Source organism: Oxyura jamaicensis, chromosome Z, assembly GCF_011077185.1.
Source record: "Oxyura jamaicensis isolate SHBP4307 breed ruddy duck chromosome Z, BPBGC_Ojam_1.0, whole genome shotgun sequence".
In the NCBI taxonomy this organism is placed as follows: domain Eukaryota; kingdom Metazoa; phylum Chordata; class Aves; order Anseriformes; family Anatidae; genus Oxyura; species Oxyura jamaicensis.
Window position 1 is genome coordinate 10,304,393 of NC_048926.1, and position 20,121 is coordinate 10,324,513.

Below are 20,121 nucleotides of genomic sequence, written 5' to 3' on the forward strand. Positions count from 1 at the left end.
AGGTGGCACTGCAGGAAAGGGAAGATGGGATGGGATGGGATGGGAAAGAAAGTTGAGAGCTGCAGGACAGGAGGAGTTGTGTTCTGGGGCCCAGTACATGCATGTCCTAGTGACACGCACACAAGTTTATGCCACTTACACAGATACAAAGCTGGTTTCCAAACCCGTGTCCCTGCTCTTAAATCTTTACCTGAGCTACTAGCACTAGTTTATCTTCCTGGTTTCAAGCTTGCATGCTGTTAGTGGATAGCTAAATGTCACTTGTAAAGCCTATTGTTAGTAATTGTTCTATTAAATGTCAAAGCATTTCCCTTTATTCACTGAATTTGATATGTTGACAATTCCACTGTGCTATTCATCATATTTAACCATTGTATTATTTCATTTTGAACCTCTTCTTAGCAGTAAAAGATGGAAAAGTAACTGTGCTTTAATGGCTTGCATGTCACTTGCATGTCAATGAGCACAGTGTGCTCATTGCACAGCTGAGCCCCACATCTGTATTTAACATTTCAGTATAGCATGGACTGTATGGCAGTAGACTGGTTTCAGTCAGTTCCTGCTTCCAGGCTGTTTCTATGATCTTCAAGACTTGGCTTATGATGGGACATAACCAGTTTATTGCCAATGGACTCTGGTGCTCAGACTTGTGTGTGTGCAGGGCCATTGCTCTATGCTATTTCCCAACTTCTGTGGTATAACACCTTATATATAAAAAGCAAAAATATATCAGAGTGGCTTTAGCTAAGAAAAATGGTGTTTCTCAAAATCTGGAAAGGATCATTTATTTTTGCAAGCTGAATGAACAAATTGCTCTCAAGTGTGATGTGTCTTTTATTCAGAGGTGGTAGGCTGTCTGTAGATGATGTGCATAAGGAACTGGATAGCATGAATCTTGGTAGCAAATCTGGTAAGTAAGCAGAAAACTTCAAGGAGGAAGAGTATGTAATTGAGTGCATAGTTTATGGGCTTGCAGTGTTTTTACCTTATGTAAGAGAGCTGATAGCTCTGCCACTGATAATCTTGTTTTTGCTTCTCTTACCTGCCCAGCTTTCAGACTCGTATTGATGAATGTGTCAAGCAGATGTCTGATATCCTCTGCCAAGTGAAAGGGACAGGAAATGTTGCCGCTAATGCCAGAAACACAGTAGCACAAGATGCAGATAATGTCCTGAGGCCGTTGATGGATTTCCTGGATGGAAAGTAAGCAAGTACTCAGATACGCATTACACATACAGTACATCAGATTGGGAACAGGGTGGGGGAAGGAAAAATAGCTCTGTGTTCTTGGGTAGTTCTTGAGATATCCAGTCTGTGAATTCTCATGGCTTTTCTTCCAGTATCTGCATTTTTCTCAAGGCATGTATCATCTCTTCATGCAGTGCCAGAACTCACTCTGTTCCCTTTCTCCCTCTGGCAGCTATAGCAATCAGCAAACGCACTGCTGATCAGGTAGTGGAAAAGTCTGAGGCATACAGTAAACTCTAAATATTCAATTTGTGGTTTTCTCCTATACATATTGTACTGTAGCCAATTAGCAAACATACTGCAAAACATGATTGCAAACTTGATACATGCACTGCTCAGTATCACAGTCATATCAAGAGTGTGTGTTCTAGCCATACCCAGTGTTACTCTGACTAGAAAACGAACTTCTGAACTAGGTGATGTACATAAGTTTTCTGCAAGTCGAGCTTGGCTTAGGTGAACTGCAGATCCATTGCTTTAATTAACTGTTGCCATTAACACATGATTCAGCTGTTCAGGGACTTTTTGTTGCTAATTGCACATAATTTTTTTCAGCTAAGCCTTGGTCTACTAAGAGAAATAGTTTTTAATTTCTGTAGAAGTTAAAATTCTCACTGATGCACAGCAGTTCTTTATTTTGAAAGGTGTGGCCAAACATTTTCATAATAAAAAAATGCTGTGAGAGATGTGAAGGCTTAAAAGCTTAAAAAAAATAAATTTCTTCTGTTGTTTTTTATTGATCATCCCCTCTTTCTTTTCGGTCACTATGTAATAAGTGATTCTTTGCAGCAATCATTACATCTAGGAGCCCTCTCATGTGGGCATTTTCCATGCATGCCTTCACTAATCCTCAGAAGCTACCTTCCTTTGTATCAGTAGGTCCCTGGGTCACTGCAGGCTTTTCATACAACCGTGGAGCAAGTTATTTTGATAATAATCCAAGCCTGGAGTGTTTTCTTTCCTAGATAACAGAAGGAAAATCATTTTTGTTGCCTCCTGCATCCCACCCATATCAGTCTTGTCCCTGATTAATTTTGCTCATTTGCTAACTGTAAGAAATCTAGGAGATATTATACAGTGTAGCAGAGCTGGCTATCATCTGTGCACTGCTACTGGCTGCAGAGTTCCTGTTTTATAGCTCTCCCACTATAGTTAGTAAATGCTGTTGGAAACATTTGTTGGGATTTGAAGAAGAATCTGATGCTTCTTGGCCTTTTTCATAGCCTGCACAACAATAAAGGAGGAATAAATAGGGAGATAAAGCATTTTGCTTTATGTAAAAGGGAATAAACACATGGCACGTGATGGGTGGTGAATGCAATTGCAACAATATATAGATAAGTCCAAGAAATGCTTTGAGGTGGTTCTGTAGGTGGAGCACGTAGGCACTTCTACAGCTATCAGAGGCTGTGCATTTGCAGGAATTTCTGCATAACAGTCCAGGAAGTATTCATTTAGGAAATCAACAAATATTATTATAATGAACCTTGGAGGTATGAAACCATTATTCTGTATTTGTAGTTTTTCCTATATATTGTATAAGCCCATACAGTGGGAAGCATCTTAAATGGAACCAGCTGAGTGGTATCTGTTCTTATTTGGAATATTCCCAACCACCATAACCTAGTGATATCTTCCATAATCCCCAGGTCAATAGAAATAACTAAGATCAGAAATGTCAATAATCCAAAGGTCTTCAGCACTAGAACTCCAAGGAGGTAGGGAGACCGTACTATATGAAAAAAGGAAGATTTCTTTTTACCCTTAAAGCAATCGTTATGAGAAACTGCTTTGGATGGGGCATTGTTTCTGCCATGCGCATCTCATTTTTCCTTGCAAATAGCATTCTTTGAATTTGCTCAGTTCTTGCTCCTCTCTCCCTACAGCCTGACACTGTTTGCGACTGTGTGTGAAAAGACAGTGTTGAAACGGGTGCTGAAAGAGCTCTGGAGGGTGGTAATGAATACCATGGAGAAGCTGATTGTGCTGCCTCCTCTTACAGACCATACGGTAAAGCATTTTCTCCTTCCTGACTCATAGCAGAAAGTGTTGCCATTCCCTGTGTAACTCAGCTCTTTGGCCTAATGAGTCATCTGTCCAGGTAAATTCGTCTGCATGTAGCCTGCTCTAGGATGGAAAAATATATCCAGTAAAGTAAGACAGCAGCTCTATTTATAGTGGGGTTGCAAGACAGAAAGCACGCTCTTTTTAGAAGAAAGAAAGAAAAAAATAAAGAAAATCCATGATCTAGAAGGAGTTGTCATCAGGTATATCAAATCACATTGATTAAGGATTTGCAGTCCCTTAGAGAAAGCTGTATTTACGGGCTTATTTGGTAGTTAGTGATGGCTTCTTGGCATTAGATCAATGCCTGCAAATACTTTTATTGTAATTGCCTGATTATTGTAATGTGTTGGTCAGGTGTTCCTCTGTATAGATGTGGTTAATCTGGGCTTCCTTTTAAATGACATCTTCCATAAGGTTTTAACATCAATATGGGTTGGCATGCTTTCTGTGTGTCTGGTGTTGGGGAGTTAGAAGCATGTCCAGATAGTTTGCCTTCAAAGGCAGTCTTTTTTATATAATTGTTAAGCTGTGTGGATGTGCTGGATGAACGTGTGTCATGAATGTAGTGACATTTTTAACAATGAAAGATTAACCTCTTTCCTACTTTTGAGAAACCACAGAAACTGATTAAATGTCAGTCATGTGTGCCCAGCTGCTCTGGGGGATAACACTCAGTTGTAGGCAGCTTGAAGTTTGGACTACAACCTCATTATTTGGAGATGATCCAGAACTTCTTTTCATCTATGTTGGAGTGAACTTGTGGTCTGTGGCTAATTTATGCTGATTTATTTCATCCCAGTTGTGGGTAGGACAATAGCAGTTTTCACTATTCAGCACTTGCCTACATAATTTCAGTGGACTTCATGGGTTGCAGCATATAGAGAAGTGATGCTAACCTGCAATTTGCACTAGATATTTCTTTCTCCGAGAGAGGGAAGACCTTTGCCTTTGGCCTTGATGACAACAGCTGAAACAGAACCACTGAGACAGTGTGCTGTCATGCCTCCTAAGCACAAAATAAGCATGAGGTGTAAATTTGCTAATGACTGTTTGCTCTGAGCTCAGATTTTGAATGATCATTTCTATTTCCCCTTTTAATTCATAAAGGAGGAAAAAAATGAATTTATTTCCCTTTGTTGAACTGCTGTAAAAAGTGATTTTCGATGGGGTCAGGTGCTAAAATACATAATGCAAGAGCCGCATTATCATGACCCTTCAGAATTGGAAGCATTTAGATTAAGGGCCTCAGAGAACCAGGGAGGAGTTGCTTGAGCATTATTCTAGCTACTTTTGAGTTTTAAAGGCAGAGTGTGATTCAGTGTTTCTGTCATGAAGAAGGCAATAACTGTGATCAGGCAATTCTTCCAACCTGCAGGATTTTTTTTTTTACAAATAGATTCTTGTTGCCAGCACTTCAGCTTCAAATTGAGAATCTCTTTTTATGTAATGATGCGCACCCTCAGTTTTCTGAGATAATATAAAATGTTCATGGCTGGATTTTTAGCTGTGTAATCATTTATATCATAGTGAGGAGGCTTTCCTCCCTGTCCTCAGCAAAAGAAAGCCAGGTGCTACCTCTGAGTGTTCAATGGACCACAGTGGGAGGGTGTCCCTCCTAAAAATTCTCTTCAGCATTTAACATGCAGGGGATATTGATGGTAGAAAAGAGTCCCGTTTCTGGAATGTTTAATTTCTCTCCTTTGTGTAAACTTCCTGGAGATGCGGAAGTGTTTCTGATGGTGTTCATAGAACATATACTCTGGTAGAATCATACAATGATGGAAGTCTTTTCCAACCCTACTGCTTCTAACATCATCTGGTCCAACCACCCCCCTACCACCAATGTCACCCACTAAACCCTGTCCCTAAGCACCACGTCCAACCTTTCCTTAAACACCCCCCAGGGACGGTGACTCCACCACTTCCCTGGACAACCCGTCCCAATGCCTGACTGCTCTTTCTGAGAAGAAATGTCTCCTCATTTCCGACCTGAACCTCCCCTGGAGCTACTTGAGGCTATTCTTTCTAGTCCTATTGCTAGTTACCTGTGAGAAGAGGCTGACCCCCAGCTCCCCATACCTTCCTTTCAGGGAGTTGTAGAGAGCAATGAGGTCTCCCCTGAGCCTCCTCTTCTCCAGACACAATAACCCCAGCTCCCTCAGCTGCTCCTCATAGGACTTGTGCTCCAGGCCCTTCACCAGCTTCATAGTCGTCATTGCCTTTGCTGAATGCTCTCTACACGCTGCACTAAGTCTAACTTTGCTTTACTCAGTCATTGCGCGGTGCTTTAATGTCAGATTTTCTCCAGTCCAGTCAATTCCACATAAATTAGTTCAGCCAGCATTACACAAGGAAGAAAAACCTGAGCTTTCCCCTTCTGCTCTCTGCTGCTTCTGGAAGATTTTGTGTAGGGTGAGGCTCAGATGAGACAGCAGTCAAGTACTGCCAGTGAACAATGCATTGGGGTTTGGGCAGTTTTATGGCCTGACGCTGACATGAGACGCAGGTGCCTTAATAACTTTGAGATGACTGGCTGCTACCTGTCTGGGTATTGACTGGCTGTGTGTTGTAGTAGCAACATGATCTCCAGTAATTCACAGAGCAGTTCATGCCTCACTTGTTTTAAGTTAAGATCAACATTTAATTGAACACACTCTGCCTTGGATGAGTGGATATGCAAACATAGCTCTCTGAGAATCCTTATTTTGGGGTTCAGTGCACAGCACTCGGGGATATCAATGGGTTAGATATGTATTTCTTTCTCCCCCCTTGCTTAACATGGGACTATAGCATTTCATCAGTGGCTGCTCAGGTCAGTGAGGAGTTGATTAATTCTCACACAGCTGATTCCTCCACAGCCTCTCCTTTATTTACTTCACATGGTACACTGCAGCCATTCATGTGAAGCTCCATTTGTGCTTGCCCCTGCTGTGCTTTTTTCTCCTCATCAGACTTTTCTTCACTAAATGAGAACATGGTCCAGAATAAGAACAAATTTGGTTTAAGCTGCAGACAGATTTTACACGTGACTTATAAACTGGCTTTTCATTAGGCTTTTCTCTGAGCAGTGCTAAGCTAGGGCAATACTCCAGTGGAGACTGTATCTGTGAGAGGTTTTCTGAAACCTTTCTTAACTTGTGTTAGTTTAAATCTCTCCCTTTTGCTAGCTGGGGGGAAAATGTCCAAGACTGCCTCTGTGACGAGGAGAGATTTTTCTTAGTCTTCACTGAAACAATTTTGTGAACTGTACATAAGCTCAGATTTCTGTACCAAGAGGAAATTGTCCCTTTTTCATTCCCACTTTTAAACCTATTTTCTCAGTGTTTAATATACCATGACACATTTAAGAAGTCTGATTTTTAATGGGTAGTAGCAAATGATGATGACGTTTTTTAGAATTAACTTAAATGCTGCTAATAAAGGATCAGATCTCATTGTTGTTGAATGTATGAATTCAAATGATTTGAGAAAGGAATGTACAATACCACATAAAAGTTCCTTGCACTCTTATGTCTCAGAAAATAAGTCTGAGTAATAACACATTTTCCAAAATAGGACTGGAATTCAAAAGACTTGCAGTAGGCTTTTGTTTCTTAACTTTGTCAACTAAGCAGTAGAACAGTTAAACTGTAAGAGTTTGAGTCTATTGGAATATAAATCAGTACATTTCTGGCTTCTAACAATTATACTTGAGTCAGCTGATGGTCCTTCTCCAAATGCTTTTGCTGGGGAAAAACAAATTCATACCTTTAACACTGAATTTAAAATCTCCATGTTGGAAACTACAGATGTTTTTCAGGTTTCCAAAAAGTTTAGGAAGGTATAATTATTGTCATGGAAACAACCAGGCAAACCAGCATTGTCCAAGGTCTGTTCCCTTTTCAGCTGTGTTTGCCACAGACCTAGGTAAATACAGTTCATAGGAAGGTCTTAATTTCCCTTCATCTTCAATCCTTGAAATTTTAATTCTATTGTTGGCAGTCTTTCTCAAAATGACACAATATGTGAGTGTAGTTGTTTTAATTCCCTAGAGCTGCCCTGGAATAAATGCTGTCTGTAAAGCTTTGCAATGTTTTCCATGAATAAATAACTTTTTGAGAATCTTGTTTACAAGAATGCTGCTTGGCAGAGAAAGGAGCTGTCCAGATTTTCATTAGGCGTTACCAACATCGATGACAAACTCTATATAACAGTAAAATAACTTCTCCTTGCAGACACAGTGACAGAGATTGGCACTGATTGATGAGGATTAGAAAAATGGGCAAGAAGAACTGAAGAGCAGTTATCAGCTTTGTTCCTTGAAGCGTATCGCGTCATTGGGTATTGCTCAGTGTTACTGACCTGCCCTCCTTTGAAGCCTGCAGCAGGGAGACTACGTGCCTAGGCTAGTTAATGTTGTTCAAATGTGTGTATGTATATATAGGGGGAAAAAAAAAAGTCCAATGAATGCTGAAGATCCTGGATCAAGAAGCGTTAATGTTACTGTGTTTTGAGGATGCTCACTTGATTTTTTGAAAGTCCAGTTTGTGTAAAAACACAAAACACAAACCCGGGGGGGGGGGTGTATTTTTTTTCTGCTTGGTCAACAGGCTTGAAAACCATGTTTTAAGACCTGTAAGTCAAACAAGCTGTATGATCAATCGCACAGAACAGCAGGCACATCTGACAGCATTCACTGTTGGGTACCAAAACATTGGCTGAATCCATGTCCATGGATTACTTGGTGTGGCCCACAGTGAAATCTCTCTCTTCGTTGCTCCTGGAATGCAATCATTGCCCTACCTTGCTTGCTGGAAATACAGAAGATTTTATACGCTTTCAGTTTTTAGAGAGGTGTACTATTTTATATTGTCCACTAAGTACCGGCAGCAAGTGAAAGCTCCCAGTCTCATTTTAAAAGCTTCTCTTTTTGGATGCATTATTCTTGCCTGCGTGTTTTGTTTTTTTTTTTTTTTTTTTTTTGCTTAAGAGTTATGAATTTACTTATCTATAAAGTCAATAATGTTCATTCTGTATTGATTTCTATTCAGACAAAAGGTTGAGGAACAATGAGGGTTAGGTAATGGTTATGGATGGAGCAAATCAAGATGTTATCTGATTTCAGGTCACAGAGTCTTTCAGTTTGAGCAATTTCAGAAGCTAAAGAAAAAGTATCTCATCTAGAAATTCACTTCTGGATTGCTGCTGTAATGGGGAAAGGGTGTCCAGTGTCCCTAGAGCAGCTCAGTCTTCCCAGTATTACTGTAACAAGCTGTAAACTGCCTCTGCTTTTCTTCTGTACAATGATAGCTGCAACTTCTAGTGACAGGTATAAAGATGGTTTTCTGCTCAGAGAAGTGCATCAGTGGGGCTGATCTTAACTTTTAATCCAATGAAAAAAATATCAAAATGCTCTTAACAATGATTTTTGCAGTAGAACCTAGTTCACGGGGTCATCTCTGCAAATACACTGTTCCTTCTCCACAGAGTACTGAGTTAAAAGGCAACAGATAAGTAAATACTGAAGAATGAAGCAAAGAAAACAAGCTAAGTGGCACAGGCGGGGGCAAAGGACAATATAATGATTGTGGTCTCGCATTTTACCATCTTACCATTTCAGGGAGTTGGGGATGAGCAATGTTGATAGGCAGTTGTGGTTAAGTAGGAGGATGTAAGACTACTGAGATAAGAAAGGATAGTAGAGGAAAGCGAAGGAGGGCTGTAGAAAGAACTTCATTTATTGGACACCTTTGGGGAAATGTGGTCCTTATGGAACCAGCAAGCAGTCCCCAAAGATGACAAGCTGTATCTTCTCCCAGGTGTTTTCCTGAGCAGAAAGACCCTGCTGGGTGGAAAGTGCCACCCACCAGGGTGTCTGATTGTCCCTGAAATCTTATTTCAGGCTTTCAGCTGGGACATGCCTCAGGCTTTTTGTAAGTGGTACCTGCGGTGACATTTACACATACTTCTACTGCTAGCCCCTAATGACTGATTGCAAGTGAGGAGAGCCAAAGATCATCTCTGAGGGAACATCTCTCCTGACATACCTAAAGCTTTCCTGAGACAGATAATGGAAACGACATTTAAGTAGGGAAGAGCCCATAGCTGTTTGTGTAGAGGGCTGAAGCAGAGAGCAAAGTTTCACGATATGATGGATGAACTATTCGTAGCCAGAATTACAGTAGGCTGGGGTTTTATTACAAGTGGAGCAATAGGCAGTTGTGACTTTTTGAAGAAAAAGTCAAGTGTAGATCAATGAAAGAGAGCAAAGTGGAAGAAAATAAATTCCAGTGTGCCCCACAAAATGTCTCTGGGAAGAGAGGCGGGAGAATTAGATTGGTTGCTTTTTTCTTCTCACTTCATTTTGGGCTTAAGTCCCCAGGCAAAAGGAGTATTACACAAGAGAGAAATTCTGTGGTGGGAAAAAATGAAAAATATTTTTGTTGTAACCATTGCACGGAAATTATTTTAAAAAATATAAAATATTTATTCTAGTGTGTAAGTGGCTTGAAGCAAAATTTTCTGTCATTGGGATTTATTGTCACTTTTTGTTTCTTCATTGGTCATACAGCATCAATAAGCTACTGTGGGGGAAGAAGAGCCATGGCCAAGCTTTTGATCTGTAAAAGAGATGCTGTAATATATACTGGATTTCGTTTGCCATTGTCTCACCTGAAAACTGCTCAGATCCAATTGTTTCTTACCTGGGCTGTGCTTACCCCTACCCTATTGATTGTTCTCTACTTCCTCAGAGAGATTGCCATCAGTTGTGTGCTCTTTGCTTTGGACAGTCTTAGCCAGCATTTATTCATGTGTGTTTAGTCTTGACTCGAAATCTAGAGGAGCACCTGGCGATGAAGCCAGTACGCTGCCTTCACCCCCAGCCTGTGCAAGCTGTTTGAGGGTGCATCCCCTCTGGATAGGTGGCCACTGCAAGCAAGAGTAAGAAAGCTAGCAGGATAGTATGCTCTGAAATAGCTCTGGATTTGGCATATACGGAAATGTCACGTTTTACACTAGGTAATAATAATGTGGCGAGGAGACAAGCTGTTGTGACTGGCCTTGCGATGGTTATGTAAAGTTCTGTCTGTGAACTGACTTGACTTGCTGAAAGGAAAAATATGCAAAGGTTGTTTATAATGTTTTTCCCTCCTTTCTCCTCTAACTTTTTACAATCATAGGGCACACAGTTGATTTTCAGTGCTGCTAAGGAACTGGGACACTTGTCAAAGTTGAAGGTATTGTTGTGCATGGTGTGTGTTTGTGTCCTTGTGTTTAACCATAGAAGTGTAGTACTGCATAGCATGGCTTGTGCTTCACATGGTCTGTGGCTGAATGCAATTATAAAGAATTGCTCTTAAATGCATTAAATGTGCTTTTAAATGCATCCTGCTAATGTTAGTATTGTGTTGAAATGAAGTGCTAAATTTTATTGTGGGTTTAATCATCAAAGTAGCTTATTTCTTCCATAGATACAGTGATCAGTTTGGTATATCTATTAAAAATGAAAAAAGTAGAGAGATTAATATCTGGCCAGTTCCTCTGTATCCCCTGTTATAAAAGGGAGTCCCTTATGTGATCCTGGTAGCAAGATATCGGTCGGAAAGATGCTTGTGCTAGCTATTGATGAATTATAAGAACTGTTACAAAAATAACTGTTGCTTATGGAACAGAGCCTGTGTCTGTAAATTCCTTCTGCGTGGGCTCTCTTTACAGGCAAGCTGGCATTTAGCATGAAGGCTATGTTGATGTGTTTTGACACTGCATGACGTGACAGTGCATGACACGAGCATTACTAAGTGCACGCCACCTCATCATAAGTCAATCAAGCATTAATTCACTGGTCACGAAAGGAGTGGTATGAAAATAGTGATGCTTTACAACATTCAAATTGCAAACTGTGGTTTGACTTGTGCTACAAAGGAGATCCTGTGCAAGAAGAGGTCTAAATCTAAAGCATCACAGTGTACAAATTGTACAGCAAGAAAGATGGCGACAAATGTGAACTCTGTCTTGGAGGATGATCAGGGAAAACTTCTCGTGGCCAAGGGCATTCTTCTAAGTGATTAGTGCAATTTCAGAAGACGTTCATCTCTTCCCATGATATTTTCTGTCTTGTGCACTTATTGCAGTTGTTCTTACATAGCTATCTATTTCCCTTGCCCAGCAGACACGTTTTACATACACAGTTATGATTCAGGGCAGTACACAATTCATTTAAGGCAGTGCTTATTAGAAGTCCTTGTAAGGATCTGGACATGACTCCTTAGATGCACGTGCTTTTTTCCAGCTACATTTTGATGCTGCAATACTAACAGTTAACAGTGGCATAACATAAATTGTTCAAGTGTGGCTCCCAAGGGGAATAGCTGTCATCTGTCACTAGTGCTGGTGATGACCCTGTGCACTCCCACGGCCAGGCGGTTCTCCCTGGTGACATGGTGACTCTTGGGGGTTGCACCACTTCCTCTGTTTCCTGTGCTTACAATGCTTCATGTCACTTCCATGGTAGAAAAGGGGAGATAGGAGCTTTGTAACCAGACTGGAAGAGTGGGAGCTGGACCACAGACTCCAACTGTGATCCCCTCTTTCTGTGAGTGTCCCCTTCCCATTTGAAAAACAGCAGAGGGTACCTGACATTTGGAGGAGAAGCCATCCCTGCCCTCTTTGTGCACATCTGTATTCGAAGGATGAGCTCTGAATTTTCCCTGTTACTCCTCCCAGGTCATGAGGTCAAGTTTATGCAGACAACTGAGAGAGTTCCTGTGAAATTCTTGTGTTCTCAGACTTAGTGACATTCACTGTTGTTTTTTACTTCCTCCCTATTCTCTCTTTACTGGAATTTTTTAAAATACACAAAGTGCCTTTTGCCAGGAACGAGTTGGAAGCTTTGCCTTTTTCCATTTGCACTGGTCAGATCAAGGCCAACCCCAGCAGCAGCTTGTCTTCAGTTCAGTTACTGTAAAGCTTAACCTTGCTGGCTCTGGGCTGCATTTTAGAAATGCATGTACACATGGAAATCAGGCAAGCCTTGGTGTATTTTCAAACTTTATTTGCATATCCACATATAGGGCTAAAGCAGCACAGGTGCACAAGATTTTATATGTGGCAACAAAGCTCTATGCAAGTGTGAAAGCACTCTGCTACCTGAATTCTGGGGGACCGTTAGTTCAAACAGATGGTGTGAACTGACACTGTCCAAAAATTTCCAGAAGAGTAAGGGTGTTACAAGAGTGTAAATTGTTTGGGTTTCTGTAAGCATCAAGGGTGGGTTTTTTTGGTCCTTTTGTTTTTACAGGCATGTACGAGCTAATGGGGAAAGCATGAATAAATAGCTCTTCAGAGCCCCTCTCCTGTGCATTTCAGTAAAAGCCTGAGAAAATTACAACATGGATTTGAAGCCTTCATTTGTCTTAAATAGAACAGTGGGAAAAGAGCACTAGTGAATCAGATAACTCAGCTGAAAACTGAACCTGACAGACCTGATGAGCACAGGCTCTTGTCCTGATGACAAATCAATTTCCCAGTGCATTTTAAAACGCTTGGAAAACCAACCATAAAACTAGCACCTTGGTGCCAGATATCTGCCTCCCATTTATTATCAAGCTCCTTCTGCTTGGTTTGCTTTAGTGCAAACAGTCTGCTCCTGCTGCCTGCCCTGCAGAGCCAGAAGCTGGAGCAGGGAGCAGTACCTTCTCCTTTGAACTGCCCCGAGGGTAACCAGCCCAGCTCCAACTTTGCAGGTTTTTCTGAGAGTACCTGCGTAGAATACAAAGATGAATGTGAGAGACCAGGAAAAGATTTTGACGACTTCCACTTACAGTTACGTAATGATTTGATGTAAATATTTGTGGCTCGCAATCTGGAAAGTGCAGGGTAGCACACTGTACAGTCCTTTATAGGAACAGTGTGGGATGAGCAGAGGGCACGTACACAGGGGAATGACAGTCGTGGGCTCTTTTATGTGTAGGTGCAAGTATTACCAGTCCAATCTCAGGGGTATTTTTACATAATGTGTTGAAGTAAATGACACTGGGAAACTCTGGAAAGCAATGGTATCTTGCTGTGCAGCAACAACACGGACATAATCTGGGTGACCACTCAGAGCAGGAGTGAGCAAGCTCTTCAGATGTTTAAGAAAAATACGCTGACCACCTGGTTTCTATTGCAGAATGGGGAGTCTGGCATGCAGACGTAGAAATTTATTTCAACAGACATGAAAGTTCTCTGCCTTGGGGGCACAGCTACCCTGACAAAATAGACCTCTCCTGTGAAGTGGCCTTGGGTGCTGGCTGATTATGTGCTTAATCTGACTGTCAGACAGAGAAATAATGTTTTACCCTGTGTACTGAAGTGTGAAGAAGCTACATCATCTTCAATTGAATTACTCCCAGTTCATGAAAAAGAGGGAGGAGAGCTATTGCTTCCCGAAGGACAACTTGTTGCAACAGAAGATGCTTTGCAGCTTACCAAATGTGCTGCTGCTGCATGTAGCTTCCCAGGCCAGGACCAGTCTGAAAAGGAGAAAGAGGCATGTTCAGGCATCTCTGCTTCTCAAGAAAGCAAACTTGCCTGAAGTACTACAGACTTGAGCAGCACCTTCTGCGTAGTTTAATGTAGCCCCATGCAAAGGTGCTTGCTTGATGTCTGAAAAGGATTGTACATGCCTAGTGCTGCTCCTGGACTGCAGTAAGCCCCATCCCCATCAGGCTACAGGGGCAGAGCATGGTGGAAATGAATGGCAACATCACCATGCGATGTGAGGAATCACTAGGCTGCAAGATAGCCAGCAGGCTTATCAGTGTGAAACACACACCATGCCTCACACTGGGCTTGCTGTGCTCAAAGACTATTCAGTGGACTTATCTACTGGGAAATACCTCGTACCAAAGCAGGGATAAGTAGCCTCTGCCTGATTTGCCTGTGTATTTTTCGAGAATGCCTCGATATCCAGGCTGCAGCCATCTGATCTGATCCTCCAACAGGCCAAATAGTTAGAATTTGGGTTTGTGCAGAAGAAGATTCCATTCGGTCAGAGAAGACCGTAATGGAATACCAAAGTATGGCAGTCAGATAGCAACCTAACAGGGATATACTCCTACTGCAGGGAAGGGAATTCCTTCCCAAAGAGACAACTTTTTCTTTTAGCAAAGTTATTTCATAGAAAATTCTTGTTTGTTTTACTTCCTTTACACTAGTGATATGATAAGGTAGTGATCTTTGTAGATGGAAGAGATAAAATGCACAAAACGCATCTAACAACTTTGCCTAATATCCAGTTCTCAGAATTACTTGCTTCGGGTGGTGTTTTGAGAGTACTACTGTGGATGCTGTAAAATGGCAGGGGTAGCAAGCAGACTGCTGTTAGGATTTTCTTAGAGGCAAACTGATTTTTACATCATCTCTTATCTTTATCCATTCCTTTCCTTATTTTTCTCTGTCTACAAGAAACAGAGGAAGTGTGTCTATTTTCAAGTTAAGCTGTAATGAACGATTCTGAGACTCCCCGTTAAGTAGCCACAACATGAATCCAGAGAAAGAGGTGATACTGGGAACTCCTTTTCCTTTAGTGTCTGATGGAATACTAATATCAATTATTATTATTGTTTGCAGGATCATATGGTGAGAGAAGAAACTAGGAGTCTCACTCCAAAGCAGTGTGCTGTTTTGGATCTAGCACTGGATACTATCAAAGTAAGTGATCCCACTTCTGCTTCTGTTGTTCCCTTGCTCCACATCCTCAGTGCTATTTGGAAGGGTAGTGTCTGTCCCACTTTAGGAGATGACAGGAGTCTGCTGCTGTTGTTACAGCTAGTAAGACATTAGGTGTCTTAGTCAGCATACTTAAGTTTAAGGGTTTTGGAATAGGAAAGTCATGAGCAGTTGGGATCAGCTGGTCTGCTAAGACGTGGGCTTCGAACACAGAACCTGTGTTGTGAATTTTGTCCTTCGCAGTCTATGCATACAGTAGATTGTAAATATTGGTTGCTCACTGTGATTCTTCCTCAGTATTTTTCCTGTTTCTTTTTTACTTTTAGCAATATTTCCATGCTGGTGGGAATGGTCTGAAGAAAACTTTCTTGGAGAAGAGTCCAGACCTGCAATCACTTCGCTATGCTCTCTCTCTTTACACTCAGACCACAGACACTCTCATCAAAACCTTTGTGCAGACTCAGACAGCTCAGGGTGAGACTTCTCTGTTGTTGACAAAGTTGAATGGAGCTATCTGCTCTGTTTGCCTGTGCTCTGTCTTGTTCTGCCAGTTTGTAGAGTGCTTTTGGCAGTAACATTTCTGGAAATGTGACAGCTCAGAGCTTTTGAAACTGGTAAGGAGGGAAAATGGGTTATTTCCTCCTCAACATCTACATTTTGAGAGAACAGAAATATGTGAAACGAGTCCTGAGGGGGTTTGTGGTCTTTTTTTCTGCAGTTCTCATGTTAACAGTCACGTTTTGTGAATTAATGTGGGTGGGTGGCTTAGACAAAGTGAAATGTGAAGTTACTGTGCTGAGACTTAGGCGGTGGTGTGAGAGACCATTTCAGCAAGACATCACTGCAGAAACTATTTGGTGCCTATGTCACAAGCCAGTTGCCAGTGGCACATGTGGTTTTGACTAATGCTGACTGACAGCAATGTGATGAGTCAGAGCTACATGCTGCCTGTAAAGGGAAGAGTCTCTTATAGCAGTAAGGACAGCACTGGCTTTTTGTTTGCAGACGCTACAGGATGTATACTAGCTGGATGATTGCAAGTCACCACAACATTTTAGTAAGCTGCTGGGATGGGTCACTGGAGTTCTTTGTTTGAGAAGTCACAATAATGGTGCTATTTCATCGACTGAGAAGTGGTAAATAGTTAATTGCCTCCACCTTCCATTGCTTTCATAGAAGTGTCTCCAGACCATTGTACAGAATAATTTAACCTATAGTCAGGGTCCTTCACTGGCTGACTGTGAATCTTGTTAATCTCAGGGAGAAGGGGACAGATGCCTAATACAGGTTAGGTCAAAACTGAAACTGATGTTTTAAGTTTTCAGGCTGTTTAGATAGAAGCACTGAGCTATTATATCCCAGCAACAAAAATAAAACTCCATGGAGGGTGTCTTTCTGCAATCTTTCTGCCTGGGGGATAGTGTTTTCTTCAATCCCCCCAAACCTGTGCAAGCTGATGACCCCACAGACTACATGAACTCTGCCAGGGTATTGATGGACTAAGCCCTGAAATCAAGGGGAAAGCACTCCCTAGCCAACACATGCTTCCCTGGTATGTGAATGAGACTGCTTGGTATTGCTATTCCTCAACCAGTGGAGAAATTACTGTGAATTCTTAGATACAGCAAGGCTTGTTTTAAAGTGAAAAGTTGTTGAGTGTAGTCTTTGGGAACTGAGTCATCCTTGCCTTCATCAGCACAAATATGTACTTGCTTAGGTTGAAGCATACTGCATTAAACTGCAGAAGTTAACTTACAAGTTAGTATTGCATTTGAGAGAAATGTCCTATAACTGCGTCCCAGCAGAGCAATGATGACATCCAGTGGCCAGACAGGTCAAAGACTACTACACCAAGAGACTCCAGGATCTTCCTGTTGCTATTAGAGTTATACAAAATACTTGTTAACTGGAAGCTTGTGTACACAATGCGTTTTCAATCTTTGCTATTCTATGGCACATGCTTCTATAATAAGTCCAGACCACGAATTGAAGCTATTTTTTTGACTACTAACTTTTTTTTTTAGGTCGTATTACATTGTTATGATGAGATGGGATGTAAGGATATGTGCAGCACTGCTGTTCTACTCCCGATTCTAGTGTTATGGGTGTTTAAAGTTAGAGGAAGAGGATGCTCTGTTGAAGTTGGAAAGTGGCAAATTTAAAACTAGTATGAGGAAGCAGTTGCATGTAGTATCTGCCTTCACTGTAAAACTGCAGTAAGGGAAAGTTTTTAGCAGCTATACAGAGAGAATTGAGTGTAATCTGAGAGCAGTAGGAGTGTACAGAGTTGCTACAGAAGAGTGTGTATTTGTTTTAATTTTTTAAAGAAACTTAGATAGAATAAGCTCTAGTTTTGGTACATAAGATGCATGCCTTATAAAGCCACCAGTTATGTCACACAGCTGACTGATGACATTGGTGGCTTGTCTGATGTATTTTGAGGGACAGGCACTGGGCATATTGAGCCAGTGAGCTGGTCCAAATCAGCATCATCTGCGTTACTAGTCTTGAGAGTTTGGGGCCCTGTTTGGGGAACAAAAGACTGGAGCTACACCACCGAATACCTGTAATGTCAGTGATGGGATATCTCTGAGAAAAGCATGAGTTGCTCCCGAGATAGGGGCTAGAAAAGGACGTTGCTTGTATATGCTTCTGAGTAACCGCATTTGGTAGAATAGTTTGGAGATCTGCATATGCATTGGAGGGACAGAAGAGACAGCACGAGTATTTTCAGCTGACGTTTGCTTTATAGAGCTCTTTCTGACTGATGTTTTCCCTTTGCCTAAGTCAAGCTTCCCACAAGCCTATGGGAGGAAATAGCTGCATGCAAAGCTGTTTAAATGCTGAGTGTTCGCCTCTCCTACTTCATCGCTCAATAGTTGCACCTTCCAGTTTGTGAGTTATCTATCTTACTGAGCAGGCATCTGTGGCACAATGCTGTTAAACATTTGTTCTGCAAAGTTGGATAAGAGCTTGCAGTTGAGTTACGCCAGCGCAGATTCTGTTATTGTTTTATCCCAGACAATCCCTTACTTGCAGACTTGGGGCTGGTACAGCAGATCTAAGAGGATATTTTGTCTGTTAAGAGGTAGAATATTTGTCTTGCATTTGTTTAAGTGACGCCACTAATTGCATTGTAATTCACACTCTTCTCTCTCTGTCCTGCTTGCTTCTTGCCTTTTGAATTCATGTCTTAGTGCATGATGGGAAAGGTATTAGGTTTACCGCTAATGAGGACGTTCTTCCTGATAAGGGTATGTTTGAGGCTAATGTTGTTACCATAACAACATTAGCCAACTGCCTTGCTTTTGAAGTCATCTTGCCCGTGCTCAGAAACCTTTTCCAGAGACCCATTCCCTGTAGCTCCTTGTAGAAGTGAACTTTCACAGAATGCTTGCATCCCACAGACAGAGACATGGGTTGCACGGTGTGGGAGTCTGTACCCTGCCTGAGAGCCTGTCCTGAAGCTTGAGAGTTATTTATGGGATGTGAAAGCTGTCTTGAAAATGGATTGTATTTTGAGAGATGCTATGAACTTGTTTCCCTACCCTTTATTGCTGTGAATTGCTATTTCAAGTCTTAGACTTGCATGCTTATAGTCTGCAGAGCTGGCCTACTGTAATACATGGTAATGTATGATATGCATTCAAACCTGGGGCCGAGCTTGAACCATCTGTCTTGACGGGTAGCCAAAAGTCTGGGTGTTCAGGAGAACCCTAAATTAAGTCTTGTTGTGTTTCATCTCTCAATTTATTTTCGGCTGTCTGAAGTCTTTTTGTTGTCTTAGGTGAAATATGTTTGTAAGACATTGCATGAGCTCAATTTTGCAGTTTCACCTTCCAGTATCACAACACCAATGAAGCTTTCACATCTAGATTTAAATCTGCTTGCCACTAAATGTGCAAGCATGTGTATGTATACAGTTGTACGTGATCAGAATATTTTTCACTGGCTGTTTACAGATATTTATTAAGTAGCTTTCTTGTCTCTGTAAACATATCAGTTAATAGAACAAATTCTTGGTGTAAAAAAATGAGAGTGAAGGTAGAAGAAAAAAACCAATCTAGATTTTGTCTCCCTCAAGGGTAATGGGATGGATCTGCTAAGACTCCTCTGAAGCATCAGTATCTCATTCATAACCCATTCATTGCACTGAAGATCAGCAAAATGAAAACCTATGCGTTTGGCAGCTGATGTTTATTAGATTGTTCAACTTGACAAAGTTGTTATGCATATATATACTGCTGGTAACCTCGTCTGTTCCCACAGAAAACGCTGACAGCAGGAGTGATATGCCTGCACCATCAGATGGGTCAGGTCAATAATTAAGCCTACTGATTTTAAAGCTCTGTACTTAGATACAGAAAAGAGGGAGCACATCCCTACTGCGTGAGGATAAAACAGTGCCTTCAAGATGATGTACAAATGTTGCAGCCTACAGGCTGTCTATTGTGCTCAGGTCAGGAATGAGAACCTATCCCTAAGATGATGAATTGAGATTATGTTTGCACAGATACTTTTACTCCTATATTAGTGTGACTTTCACTGCCTACAGTTCTTCTGTGCCAAGTAGTTCTCTTCAGAGAATTGCACAGATTAGCTCTCAACCTCCTGTTTTCTTCAATTAATGTTTTTGCTGCCTGCAGACTGTTCTTGTAAAAGTTGACATGTTAGATCTATCTAATCAAAATGTTTGTTTAATGATATCCTTCAAGCTCCTTATCTTGAATTTCAATCAAACACACCCATTCTTTCACTTCGTAATGCATCTTAGCCTCAAAATTAACAAAATAACGCTGCTCTTCTTAGGTATCCAATTACCCTGTAGGTATCCCAATTACAACCATGTTGCTAATTGTCAACCTCAGATCAGACAGTTATCAAAGAGAAAGTAAAAGCAATCTCACTATCTTATCAAATAACTTAATTTTCATTTTGCAAACAGTCGTCTTCTGCAATTTACATGACATCTTGATTTTCCTACCCAGATAAATGTCATTTCCCCATATTGCATGATAATTATGATTAAAAGTGAAAATGTTGAAAACATCATCACACAAGAATTGTAAGGTTCATGTGATGTTCTCCTGCTGTTATAATGTTACATTTTCTTCT

The 20,121-nt window shown here is 41.2% G+C and overlaps 1 protein-coding gene across 12 annotated transcripts in view; it reads left to right on the plus strand.

Annotated features, from left to right (window-relative positions):
• UNC13B (unc-13 homolog B) overlaps window positions 1–20,121 on the plus strand; it is a 214,608-nt gene that overhangs the window by 188,661 nt on the left and 5,826 nt on the right. For 8 of the 12 annotated variants that reach the window (XM_035309460.1, XM_035309461.1, XM_035309465.1 and 5 more), the window contains 6 exons: window positions 1,051–1,203; window positions 3,135–3,258; window positions 10,476–10,532; window positions 14,908–14,988; window positions 15,333–15,480; window positions 18,204–18,260. In XM_035309460.1, the coding sequence (XP_035165351.1) occupies window positions 1,051–1,203; window positions 3,135–3,258; window positions 10,476–10,532; window positions 14,908–14,988; window positions 15,333–15,480; window positions 18,204–18,260 (620 nt within the window). The remainder of the gene's footprint in view (window positions 1–1,050; window positions 1,204–3,134; window positions 3,259–10,475; window positions 10,533–14,907; window positions 14,989–15,332; window positions 15,481–18,203; window positions 18,261–20,121) is intronic. The other 4 variants (XM_035309464.1, XM_035309467.1, XM_035309458.1 and 1 more) reach the window with 1 other exon arrangement.